Source organism: Podarcis tiliguerta, assembly GCF_965153285.1.
Source record: "Podarcis tiliguerta genome assembly, chromosome: 1".
In the NCBI taxonomy this organism is placed as follows: domain Eukaryota; kingdom Metazoa; phylum Chordata; class Lepidosauria; order Squamata; family Lacertidae; genus Podarcis; species Podarcis tiliguerta.
The window spans coordinates 10,568,628-10,581,889 of record NC_139534.1 but is presented as its reverse complement, the minus strand read 5'-3'; the positions used below and the strand labels follow the sequence as shown (position 1 = coordinate 10,581,889).

At 45.5% G+C, this 13,262-nt stretch overlaps 1 protein-coding gene across 1 annotated transcript in view; it reads right to left on the bottom strand.

Moving 5' to 3' along the window:
• The window catches only part of KIAA2012, an 85,449-nt gene that overhangs the window by 37,029 nt on the left and 35,158 nt on the right, over positions 1–13,262 (bottom strand). The window contains exon 11 of the mRNA XM_083403401.1: positions 8,257–8,345. Coding sequence (XP_083259527.1) covers positions 8,257–8,345 — 89 coding nt within the window. The remainder of the gene's footprint in view (positions 1–8,256; positions 8,346–13,262) is intronic.

Here is a 13,262-nt window from a genome sequence, read left to right as displayed (position 1 = left end):
TTTGTTCCTGTTTTTATTATATATTTTGTGTTTTTATCTTTTATTTCTATGCTCTGGACTGCCCTGAGGTCTACAGATGAAAACTTTTAATTGTTATTATTAATAATAATTCATTTCCCGCCATCTCCAATCCTGGATGTGAAATTCACAACATATCCTTTTATTCTCCCACCAAAGAAAAGGCGTTTCCCTTTTTAATTTTCCAGCCGACTCTTACCTTTCCATCTTTCCATCAGGGCTGACACCTGATTAAAGAAATGTTCATTCTAACTCGGAGGGGTTTTCCTATTGCCTTGGCAAGGGATTGCTCAGAGGAGGGGGGGGGGAGGAAAACCACCCCTCCCCAAAACTTAGCTTATCTAGGTGAGCCTAGCGAGGCGAGAAGACATGGCTCCGGGGAGATCGGTGCCCGATTAGAATTTAGGAGCCGACAGCCTCCAGTCGCCTGAGCGCAAGTCGCTAGACTGTCTCCTTCCTCGTTCTGCTCATCTCATTATTGCATAACACTTTCTCCTTGGGGTAAGAAACGGCAGTGACAAGAAAATGAGCAAATGAGGTTGCTGATAGATGAAGGAAGGAAGAGACATATTGAGAAGCGATGAAAGAAACATCTGGGGGGCAGTGGCCAATGCAGGGAAGGGTGGATAATCTCATTTTCCCCTACTCCAGAGCAGAATCCCCATAGGAAGCCACACTTTTCCAAAGTGAGGCCTTTTTGGGGAAAGTCCTGAGGACCTTCTCCTTCAGCTCTCATTTTGTTGACAACATTTTACGGGCGGTCAATGAAAGCTGTCTTCCGCAAAGTTGCTAGGAGAGGAGAGGGGCTGTAGCTTGGCGGAAGCGGGCAGGCTTTGTGCCTTGCATGTGGAAGCTTTCGAACTCAAGCCCTGGCACCTACCATTAAAATGATCAGGGAGCGGCAAGTGATGGGGAAGACCATTCTTTGCTAGAGGACCAGACAACACTTGTGCTAGAGGGGGCCAGTTCTGCACCGTGGATTTAAAGCACATTCAATGCATCTTCAAAGCCACGAAAAAAGAGTTCTGATCGCGGCAAAATGGAAGAGTAATGAAATCCCCTCTATCCCAGTACATTTCCGAGCACAATTCAAAGTGTTGGTGCTGACCTTTAAAGCCCTAAACGGCCTCGGTCCAGTATATCTGAAGGAGCGTCTCCACCCCCATTGTTCTGCCCGGACACTGAGGTCCAGCGCCGAGGGCCTTCTGGCGGTTCCCTCACTGCAAGAAGCCAAGTTACAAGGAACCAGGCAGAGGGCCTTCTTGGTAGTGGCACCCGCCCTGTGGAATGCCCTCCCATCAGATGTCAAAGCAATAAACAACTACCTGACATTCAGAAGACATCTGAAGGCAGCCCTGTTCAGGGAAGTTTTTAATATGTGACATTTTAGTGTATTTTTCATCTTTGTTGGAAGCCGCCCAGAGTGGCTGGGGAAACCCAGCCAGATGGGCGGGGTACAAATAATAAATTATTATTATTATTATTATTATTATTATTATTATTATACAAGATTGGATCCAAAAGCTGACAGAAGACACCGAATTAGATGGTGCATCAGAAAAAATAAAGAATAAATCAAAACAGGGATTTGTTTCAAAATGGGAGGTTTTCAAAGAATATCTGAAAAATAAATATAGTAGTTTAAATTCTGTTGCAGCATTCAAGGAACTATTACTGTAGTTGCAAGGTAGATATACGAAATTAGATATATTAAGAAAAAGTTTGATTATGATAAAAGTGCATATTGGCAATAAGTAATGCAAAATCGAAATATGGAATAGACGGGAGGTTGGGTCTTTAGTGTTAAGACCAATATATGTTTTATTGTTTGCTAAGAAAATTATGTGTCTATGGTTATTCCTGTGTGTAATTTGGTATTTGTGTTTTTTTTCTTGCTGTATCAATAAAAATCTTTTTTTAAAAAAACAAAACAAAAACAAAACAAAGCCACAAAATCCCCCCCCCCAGAGAATCTGTAGTTTCTCCCTCACAGAACTACAATTCCCACACCCACAATAACATTCCAAGGATTCTTGGGTGGGAGAGATGTGCTCTGAATGTATGGATTGGGTCTGCTGTCTCCCTGCCCTGGAGTAAGGCAGCTTCCTCGGTTCCTAAGAAATAAACCAGTTTCCTAAAAAAAAAAAAAAAAAAATGCCCCCCTCCCCATTTCAATTTCTTGCCACTAAAATTCTGGCCGCCGTTACCCCATACATGAACAATGGTCTTTTCGATTTTCCTTTTTCAGTTGGCAATATACTTAAAAGAAATATTTCTGGTCTTTTTTTTAAATGTTATTTTAAATCATTTTTTTTAGTATTTTTTGGAAAAATACTAAAACACCTAATATAGTAGACTGGAAAACATTAATGGTAGAATACTTGCAGCTAGCTAAGGCGACGGGAAGAGTTAGAGGTCAAACAAAACAAAAAGTCCACAAGGAATGGAGGATATTTAAAGAATATTTGAAGAACAGTGGTATAAAGGGTAATCTCCTGGCAGACCTAGACTGAGCTTTGTAGTATATAAAGGTAATTGACAATTTACATAGAAATACGATAAAAAATAGAAGAAATAAGTAACTGTGCGGTAAAAGTGTATTTAACAGATAACGGACAATGAGAATGTTTGGAAGTTTTTTTTTTTGAAACCTCAACTACTTTTTCTTCTTTATTTTTTCTTCTTCTTTCCTTCTTTCTTTTTTCATAAATTGTAGTAAAATAATAACAATAATCCCCCCCCCCCGCACCCCTATGCTAGGAGAGCAAGACCTGGAATTTAGTCTTCCAGACTGACAGATCCTGATTCTGGAAATGCGAAACCAGCTTTCACAACATGCGATTAAGAAAATTAACCAGACATATCAACAACACACTTTCTCCAATTCAGGCGTCCATCAGCCCTGTAAGCCATAAGAATACAAGACAATACTGCAATACTGTATAGATTTCACAGAATTTAGTGCAACTGCTATACAAGACAAGGAACCAAGAAGTGGTTTCATTGTCATAACTTTCCCTATAAAGGACCATTTTGCAGCTTTAGTTTTGCGAAGACGCCGGGAATTTGTGGCACAGATCATTGGCACACAGAACTTCAATGCCAGAGTTTCCCTTGCTAGAGATCCATTTCCATTAAACAGGTCTGAGGCTGTTTCATTTGGGTTTAATTTGTAGTGTAGACAGACACACCCTGCCTTTGTTTGGTAGGCTCCTTGAGAGTGCTAAACTCCCCATGCAGAGAAGCTATTTTCCGAAGCAGAGACATACCTTAAGGCTTCCGCCTTTGCTGATTTAATTGAAGTCGGGGTTTTTTTTTATAAACCAAATAATTCATAATATCAAATTGCTTTGGGATTGTGGCCAACAAAGTAAGGTCTGAAGAACACGCCATATACATTTGAGGTTATGTCCTCATAATAAAACATCTCTGACCATTTTAATAATGTTTTGCAAAGTTGATTATTCCATATATGCTTTTCTTTGTCTGTCTCTGCATGGAAATTGCCGCGTAATTATCTCCTGTTTGAACATACCAGCCTTTTATCTGCACATGGGGCATAACCCTCATTCTTCAGTGTAGCAAAGACTTGGACGGCTTCCTAGAATGATAAATACCGTCAAAGACGCACTCGTGGCTCGTTGAGACATAATTTCTCTATATCTATTTCATCATGCCTGAAAATGTTCCATGCGCTTCAGCAGTTCTGTCCTATTAATTGACTTACATGCTTACTTGATCATGTTATTAGACCTGTTTGGATTTCTGTTAACATGGTGCTGCCTTTGAAGAGGGTTTAGAAACCTCAACTGGCTCAAAGAGCTGCAGCCATATTGTTGACCAGGGTTGGTTAACCCTGGCTGCACTGGCTACAGAGCGCCATTCAAAGTGTTGGCTGTTATCAGTAAAGCCCTATATGACTTTGTTGTTGTTTAGTCGTTTAGTCGTGTCCGACTCTTCGTGACCCCATGGACCAGAGCACGCCAGGCACTTCTGTCTTCCACTGCCTCCCGCAGTTTGGTCAAACTCATGCTGGTAGCTTCGAGAACACTGTCCAACCATCTCGTCCTCTGTCGTCCCCTTCTCCTTGTGCCCTCCATCTTTCCCAACATCAGGGTCTTTTCCAGGGAGTCTTCTCTTCTCATGAGGTGGCCAAAGTATTGGAGCCTCAGCTTCAGACCTGTCCTTCCAGTGAGCACTCAGGGCTGATTTCCTTAAGAATGGAGAGGTTTGATCTTCTTGCAGTCCATGGGACTCTCAAGAGTCTCCTCCAGCACCATAATTCAAAAGCATCAAGTCTTCGGCGATCAGCCTTCTTTATGGTCCAGCTTTCACTTCCATACATCACTACTGGGAAAACCATAGCTTTTACTATACGAACCTTTATTGGCAAGGTGATGTCTCTACTTTTTAAGATGCTGTCTAGGTTTGTCATTGCTTTTCTCCCAAGAAGCAGGCGTCTTTTAATTTCGTGGCTGCTGTCACCATCTGCAGTGATCATGGACCCCTTCATGGATCACTGCCTTGCCGTGGCAAAGGGGCTTGAATAACTCAGAGAAGCTATGAACTATGCCGAGCAGGGCACCCAAGATGAACAGGTCATAGTGGAGAGTTTTGACCAAACGTGATCCACCTGGAGGAGGAACCGGCAAGCCACTCCAGTATCCCTGCTAAGAAAACTATATGACTTGGGTCCAAGCTATCTGTACCTGCCTGGGTTCAGAGATCTTCAAGGGAAGCACACTGTTTGCTTCTAGATCAGCCCCACTGTTCTAAAACATCACCATGATAGGCAGGGCCGGAGTTAGGTTTGATGAAGCCCTAAGCTACTGAAGTTAATGGGGCCCTTTATATGTCCAGCTGTCCTTTGTCGACAACCAATTGTCCCTCTTTTGTGTAGAATATATGCTATTTGGTAATTTATGGGCCTAATAGGTATCTAAATCCATTTGCACATAACAAAATTTGTATCTTATCAAAGTAATTGTTTTTTTATCTTATATTTTGGAAATGTACATCCAGTTGTTTTTTTCCTTTATATTTTTTTGGGGGCCCCCAAGAGAGTGGGGCCCTAAGCTATAGCTTGTTTAGCTTATATGTAAATCCAGCCCTGGGTTGCCGTATCCTCTCCCCGGCAAATTATGTAAAAGTAAAGGTAAAGGACCCCTGGACAGTTAAGTGCAGTCAAAGGAGACTATGGAGTGCAACATTCATCTCGCTTTCAGGCCGAGGGAGATGGCGTTTGTCCACAGACAGCTTTCCGGGTCATGTGGCCAGCAGGACCAAACCGCTTCTGGTGCAACGGGACACCGTGACGGAAACCAGAGTGCACAGAAACGCCATTTACCTTCCCGCCGCAGCGGTACCTATTTATCTACTTGCACTGCTGTGCTTTTGAACTGCTAGGTTGGCAGGAGCTGGGACAGAGGAATGGGAGTTCACCCTATCACAGTGATTCAAACCGCCGACCTTCTGATCAGCAAGCCCAGGAGGCTCAGTGGTTTAGACCAGGGGTCAGCAAACTTACCATGCCTCGGGCCGGTGTCTCCAGTGCTGAATGCGTGGTGGGCCAGAGGGCGGAGGAGTGCGCGCACACTATTTCTGGCGCACTTCCGTGTTGGAGGAGCACCGGAAATAGCTTGTGTGCATGTGTACGGGCCTCCTCCAACCTGGATGTGCACTGGAAATAAAGCTTGCACATGCGCACAATGCTTGCGCATGCGCACAAGCTATTTCCGGTGCTCCTCCGACCCAGAAGTGGGCAGCCGTGCAGCACAACGTGGTAAGAGCGGGCGGCGGCAGCGGGTGGCAGGGGTCACCGCGGCCCGCGGTCCTTAGTTTGGGGACCCCTGGTTTAGACCACAACAGTATCCTCTCCCCGGCAAATTACGTAATAAACAGTCGGAAAAGGCAATGCGCAACGCCACCACAAAGGGATACGATACTAAGATGCCTGCAGAAGTGCTGAGCGCGGTGCGTTGCGGGAATGTTTCTGTGTATCGCTGGCAGCGGGAGTTCGCAAAAGTGGCTTCCCTCATGCCGAGATGAAAAAGCATTGCTCAGAGGGAACCTTGAGCACAGCAACAGAGACATGTCAACAGTATACAAGCAAGCGCTTTAACATCTGTAGATAAGAAAAGTATAGATTTGTTTCTCCCTTGGCAGATTACAAGCCTGTTTGTGGTGGTGGGGAGCTAAATTCAGACGCCAGATAGGCTCCTTCTAACCCCCAGCTCCAGAAAAATGTCCAACAGCATTCGAAGAACAAATGCAGACGTGTGACCAGTTCACCACACATACTTTCTATCGCATGTGTTATAAGAATTTCAAGGTCTCAAATATGGAATAAATATTCATAAATGCACACATATCTAAATATATGAACCATGTGTCTGAAATAGTATGGGAGAGCAATCCTGAAGCCGTTTTGACTCTCCCAATAACCTCAGATATTCCTCTGAAGTAAGGGAGGCAAATGGGGAAAGCCTTCCCATTGACTTTTTGCTTGCAACTCCTGTCTTAAGGGCGTATTTGTGTACGAATAGGGTGAGCCCATGACCTGGATTCAGATCATCACAAAAGAATGGCCAGGCTGCCCAGGTAAAGCAATCAGTGACCAGTATCAGGTATCCTGGCAGACAGGATTTCTGCTGTAGACCGCCTCCTTCTATGATGTATGTATGATGTTTAGGGGTAGTGGTCTTGGGCTACAGGGTGGGCAATTTCAAGAGTATATAAGGGCTTGCGCACCACTGTTCAGGGTTCTCCTCCCTCCTGCGTGTGGTGAGTGGGGACCCTGTTGCAACAGCTCCTTGAATCAGGCTTACTAGCCATTTTTCTTCTCAATATACTCTGGTTGGCCTCTGTTATTTTCTCTTACCGATAGTGAACCCACTTAAGGACTCTGTTCGGGCTCCGGAATACCCCATAAGGGAAAGGGAGCCATTTTTCTTATATGTTTGCCCACACATCACATTATTGCGATGATTGTATTGGGAGGGAACATACAGGTGACCAAGCAGCTCCAGGAGAGACAGGATACAGTGGTACCTCGGGTTACAGATGCTTCAGGTTACAGACGCTTCAGGTTACAGACTCCGCTAACCCAGAAATAATACCTCGGGTTAAGAAATTTGCTTCAGGATAAGAACAGAAATCGTGCAGCGGCGGTGCGGTGGCAGCAGGAGGCTCCATTAGCTAAAGTGGTACCTCAGGTTGAGAACAATTTCAGGTTAAGAACGGACCTCTGGAATGAATTAAGTTCTTAACCTGAGGTACCACTGTATTTTGCCCATTTCGAAATCAACAAAGTGGGGAACCTGAAATGCGGCCCTTGCTACCTCCCTACTTGGCCCTCAGAACTCTTCCCAGGCTCTGAATTTCACCTCTCACCGACCCTGCTATGGCCCTTCTTTTTGTGATTTAGCCTGTCTGGAATGTGTCCTCAAACTCTGAATATACCTCTTTGGTTGTATGGATGGATGATAGAGAGCTGTATGTTTGTGTGTGTGTGAAAGTGTAGTTTGATTTGTAGCCATTATTTCCTAGTCAAAAAATGAGGAATATCTCCATGAATAAAATTACAAGTACCGGTATTTTTCGCTCTATAGCACGCACCCGACCATAACACGCACATAGTTTTTAGAGGAGGAAAACAAGAAAAAAAAAATATACTAAACGAAACAGTGGATGTATGATTTTTTTGGTTCGTGCTGTGGCCACAGACATGTTATCTGACGGTGAGTTTGGAGTAGCCCAATGCAAAAATCCTGAGGATCCATGTGGATCCGTGCTTTGTAACCACGTATTAAGTGAGGAGGGAAGGAAAAGCACTCAAGGGACAAGGAGCACGCGTGGGGTGTGTGGAGAAGGATGCTGCTAATAATGCAGGTGAGGGGTATAAGAGGAGAAGGCTCTTCTCCTCTCCCACTTTGCTCCTTTAAAGCAAGCAGGCTCTCTGTCCCTCTCTCCTCTCCACTCAGCGGCTCTTCTCCCGCTTTGCTGTTTCAAAGCGAGCCACGGAGGAGGGAAGGAAGGGGAACCATGGATCCTCTGCTCACGACTGCAGCAGATCCCCCCACCATCCGTAGGCATTCACTCCATAACATGCACAGACATTTCCCCTTACTTTCTAGGAGGAAAAAAGTGAGTGTTATGGAGCAAAAAATACGGTAATTCACAATGGCAAATCATACTTTGTCGATTCATAGCTCTGCCAAATCTCTGTATGAAACCAACCTTCCCATGCAGTTCTTCAGCCGCAGGCGGGGTCTCCGGTGACCTTATGGAAACAGCTGCCCTCGTTTTAAGGAATAATTCGCCATCCCCTGCAATGAAAACCAGAAGTATCCCAATGATTACACTTGGTGAATTCATAAAAACTAAAGAAAGTTGCGCCCTCTGCTTAATTGCGATGACTCTACCAAATACTGAAAACCAGCAAAATCATCACACAAGCAAAGCTTATCCCATGTGAGGCGGAAAAATTTGATCAAAGTTAATTTTCATGATTAAAGCACAGGCAACCACAGAGTTCAGGGACAAAGGGACTTTTCCCTGGCTTTGTGAATGAACCAGATTTACAAATTTGTTTTAGTAGTAAGGTTAAAGCTTACTGGGATATGATATATAATGAAATGAAAAGGATGTTTAAGATAACATTTGTAAAAACAAAGAAACCCAGAAGCTTTTCTTTGGGGAATTATAGGGACAGAACTACCTAAACTGTATAGAAACTTATTCATGTATGCTACTACAGCACGCGGTGGGACACAGGTGGCGCTGTGGGTAAAACCTCAGCGCCTAGGACTTGCTGATCGCATGGTCGGCGGTTCGAATCCCCGCGGCGGGGTGCGCTCCCGTCGTTCGGTCCCAGCGCCTGCCAACCTAGCAGTTCGAAAGCACCCCCAGGTACAAGTAGATAAATAAGGACCGCTTATCAGCGGGAAGGTAAACAGCGTTCCGTGTGCTGCGCTGGCTTGCCAGATGCAGCTTGTCATGCTGGCCACGTGACCCGGAAGTGTCTGCGGACAGCGCTGGCTCCCGGCCTATAGAGTGAGATGAGCGCACAACCCTAGAGTCTGGCAAGACTGGCCCGTACGGGCAGGGGTACCTTTACCTTTACTACAGCGGCAAGAATGTTACCTGCCCCTAAATGGAAAGAAGCAGAAGTCCCGGTAAAGGAAGAATGGATACAAAAACTTATAGAATATGCAGAAATGGCGAAACTTACTGGAAGAATAAGAAATCAAGATAACAATCTTTTTTAAATAAAAGAATGGAAATGGTTTATTGAATATTTACAGATAAATTGTAAACAGATAAAAACATTGGCAGGATCATTGTAATAACCTGCAGTTTTATAAGAGTATATATTTAAAGAAGATGAATAAATGAGTAAATTAAGTTAATTTGGAAATGCAAAAGATATTAAAAACAAATTTAAGGAACTGCAGAAAGAGTGGGAAGGAAGTCAAGTATTGAAATGTCAAAATGATTGTAGAATTAGTGAAATGTATAAACTTGAAAAGAATGAATGACTTGTTTTAAACTATGAGGAAAGTTCATTTTAGCAGCGATTCCTGTAAAGTGGTTTCACAGGGATGGGGAACGGCCTTTCATTCGTAGCACTCTTTTTGCGAACTGCGAGGAAGAGCCCTGATGGGTCAAACCATAGGCCCATCTAGTCCAGAGCTTGAGAAGTTCATTTTGAAAAGGAATTACCGTATTTTTCGCTTTATAAGACGCACGAGACCACAAGACACACCTAGTTTTTGGAGGAGGAAAACAAGAAAAAAAATATTCTGAATCTCAGAAGCCAGAACAAGAGGGATCGCTGCGCAGCTAAAGCAGCGATCCCTCTTGCTGTTCTGGCTTCTGGGATAGCTGTGCAGCCTGCATTCGCTCCATAAGATGCACACACATTTCCCCTTACTTTTTAGGAGGGAAAAAGTGAGTCTTATAGAGCAAAAAATACGGTAATCCCTCACTCATCTATCAACGACTACCAGCCACAATGGCTATGTTCTCTACCTGCAATGTCGGAGGCGATAGGCGTCACAGAGGCACCGACTTGCACCCAAGATGGAGGGGGCACGTCGTGCGTCGTGTGTGTGTGACATCATGCGCGTGATGCAAGCACAACATTGCATCATTGGGAGAACACCATGCGTGGAGCCCAACCCAGAACGACCTTAAGGGCTGGGGGCTCCTCCTCTCTCGCATTCAGGAGGAGCCGGCCGTTGAAGCCATGCCTGGCTCCACGCTCAGCCTCCTGTATCCCCTCAACTTTGAGGGGGTCCGGCCCCCTCCCAACAGATGGGAGGGTTGACGACACCTCAGCCCTATAGAGCCATAGCTGTCAACCGTCCCTTATTTGGGCAGGAAACTCCCTTATTGTTATGTACTGAAGTTCTCACCCTGGGCCAGCAGGGGGATACTGTAGATAGTCCAGGTCCACATATGCAAATAAGGGATCGAAAGTGACGTTCAGTGATTGGATAGTTACAGAAAGTTGTTACAGTTACGTTGTACTGGAGCTCTATATAAGCAGGCTGGCTGAACCCTTCAGTTCAGTTCTGTTCTGGCCTGTGAATAAACAAGAGCTGTTTGAAGAATCGCTGTGTCGTCTGATATGTTCACCCACAACTTAACACTTATCCCAGTGCCGTGTCCCGCTGCTGTCCCTTATTGATGATGTCCCTTAAATTTCCTGGGTTTCATGCTCGCCAGGCTCAGGAGCAAAGCAGTGGCTCGGGGTCCTCAGCCATGCGAGAGACCGTGCCTCAGGGGCGCGTTGTGAGGAGACGGGCGGCAGTGGGCGGGCAGGCAGCCCCTCTCTTGCGAGACTTCCGCCGCGCTGCCAGGGGAAGCCAGAGGCAGTGGCGGCGGCGGCTGAGGAGGTGGCCTGAGGGAGGAGGAAGAGGAGGGGATGGGGAGGGACGCAGAAGGGCGGCGCTTCAGCGGCCGCGGCGGCACCGCAATCGCCTCATGCTGGGCTCATGGGCGGCGTGGGTGAGAGTCTCTCTCCCTCCCCCCTCTCAGGTGGGGAAGGGCCGATGGAACTCCTCACGCCAGGAGGACGGCAGCTCCGGCGTGCTGCTTAGCATACCCTCCAACCAGTGCAGCATCTTAACGTAGTGATTTCCCCCTCTGCATCCCTTTCATAACTCTATTTTTATAAATCATTTGTCCATCCATAGTTCAAATTTTTACTACAAGTCTTCTGTCAATCCTTCCAATGTATGTAGCTCTTTACAATAGTTTTCAACTAAATTATAAACTTTCCCCATTCTTTATTAAAGAGGACCTCTTCCTGGTTTCGAATTGTGCCTGTAAGCTTTGCCATCTTGGCGTCGTTCATCAGTTTTGTCTGCCACTCTTCTTTGGCGGGAGTTGTAGACCCTTAGGATCATCTAGTCCAACCCCCTGCAAAACACAGTCAGTCACAGCCAAAGCAGCATGGCTCCATGAGTGCGGGATTTCTGTATAAGCTAAGCCAAAATCCCTTATTTTGGCTGCTGATCCCTTATTTTTGAGGCTGCTGGTCCCTTATTTTCAAATCTGTAAGTTGACAGCTATGCAGAAGCTCTTTCACAATTAAATAAGAAAATAATCTTAATTATAATTTTTAAATACCCCAAAACAATCCAGATAACCCAAGCAACTGAGCCACGCAAAGTGCTGCAAGGGGAAGAAAAATTTCCTCAGATGCGCTAATCAGTGTGGCCTAAGGACAAATGTCTTTTTAACACCCTATAGAAAGAGTAATCAGGGCCCATAATATGTGGGCCTCCTCACAAACCAGTTAAGCGACATTCCTATCAGTCAAGGTCCTGTTAACGCTCCTGGCCTTCTTGACACAATGCTAAAATGAAATTGCAAGCACTTTTGTTGCCCTAAGGGCTTAGCGGTGTCGCACATATTTGCACATAGGTCAGAAGGTCCAACACTTCAGTTCTCGGCATCTCCCATTAAAGGGATCCCTGATAACAGGAAGGCCAAGAGACCTTGACTTGCAATTAGTATTCAGTGCAGACAATATTGCAATTTTGCCTATGGTGGTTGTAGTAGCAGGAGGCTAGACTGCATCCTATGCTCATTTGATGCTGCACATCAAAGCAGTCCATATCTCAAAATGATTTAATAATAATAATAATAATAATAATTTATGATTTATACCCCGCCTATCAGGCTGGGCTTCCCCAGCCACTCTGAGTGGCTTCCAACAAAATATTAAAATACCGTAATACATCAAACATTAAAAGCTTCCCTAAACAGGGCTGCCTTCAGATGTCTTCTAAAAGTCTGGTAGTTGTTGTTCTCTTTGACATCTGGTGGGAGGGCGTTCCACAGGGCGAGTGCCACTACCTAGAAGGCCCTTTGCCTGGTTCCCTGTAACCTGGCTTCTCACAGCGAGGGAACCGCCAGAAGGCCCTTGGGGCTGGACCTCAGTGTCTGGGTAGAATGATGGGGGTGGAGACGCTCCTTCAGATATACTGGACCAAGGCCGTTTAGGGCTTTAAAGGTCAGCACCAACACTTTGAAATATGCTTGGAAACGTAATTCTGGACACAGAATTAACCTGCGCCTCCATGGACAGCTGTGAGTCCAAAATGACTCCCAGGCTGCGCACCTGGTCCTTCAGGGGCACAGTTACCCCATTCAGGACCAGGGAGTCCTCCACACCTGCCCGCCTCCTGTCTCCCCAAAACAGTACTTCTGTCTTGTCAGGATTCAACCTCAATCTGTTAGCCGCCATCCATCCTCCAACCAGCTGTGACTTCCCCCAGTACAGAATGGGGAATAGCCTATGGTTACCAGATTTTTTCCAATGAATCCGGGGACACTTTTTGAAGCTGAGTAGCAACAGGGAGTCAGTAGTGCCGATGGTGAGGCAAAAGACCCTGGGCCCAAGCACACATGCATATTGTATAACAATGTATATCAATATAATATCTCTTTCCCCCTTCCTCCTTTGTTTTGACAGATCGGGGGAGGCTCGGGAGTCGCGGGCAGGCGGTTTCTCTGCCAGGCAAGGTGCAAAGCCCTTCTTTCATAGAATCATAGAATCATAGAGTTGGAAGAGACCACAAGGGTCATCGAGTCCAACCCCCTGCCAAGCAGGAAACACCATCAGAGCACTCCTGACATATGGTTGTCAAGCCTCTGCTTAAAGACCTCCAAAGAAGGAGACTCCACCACACTCCTTGGCAGCAAATTCCACTGTCAAACAGCTCTTACTG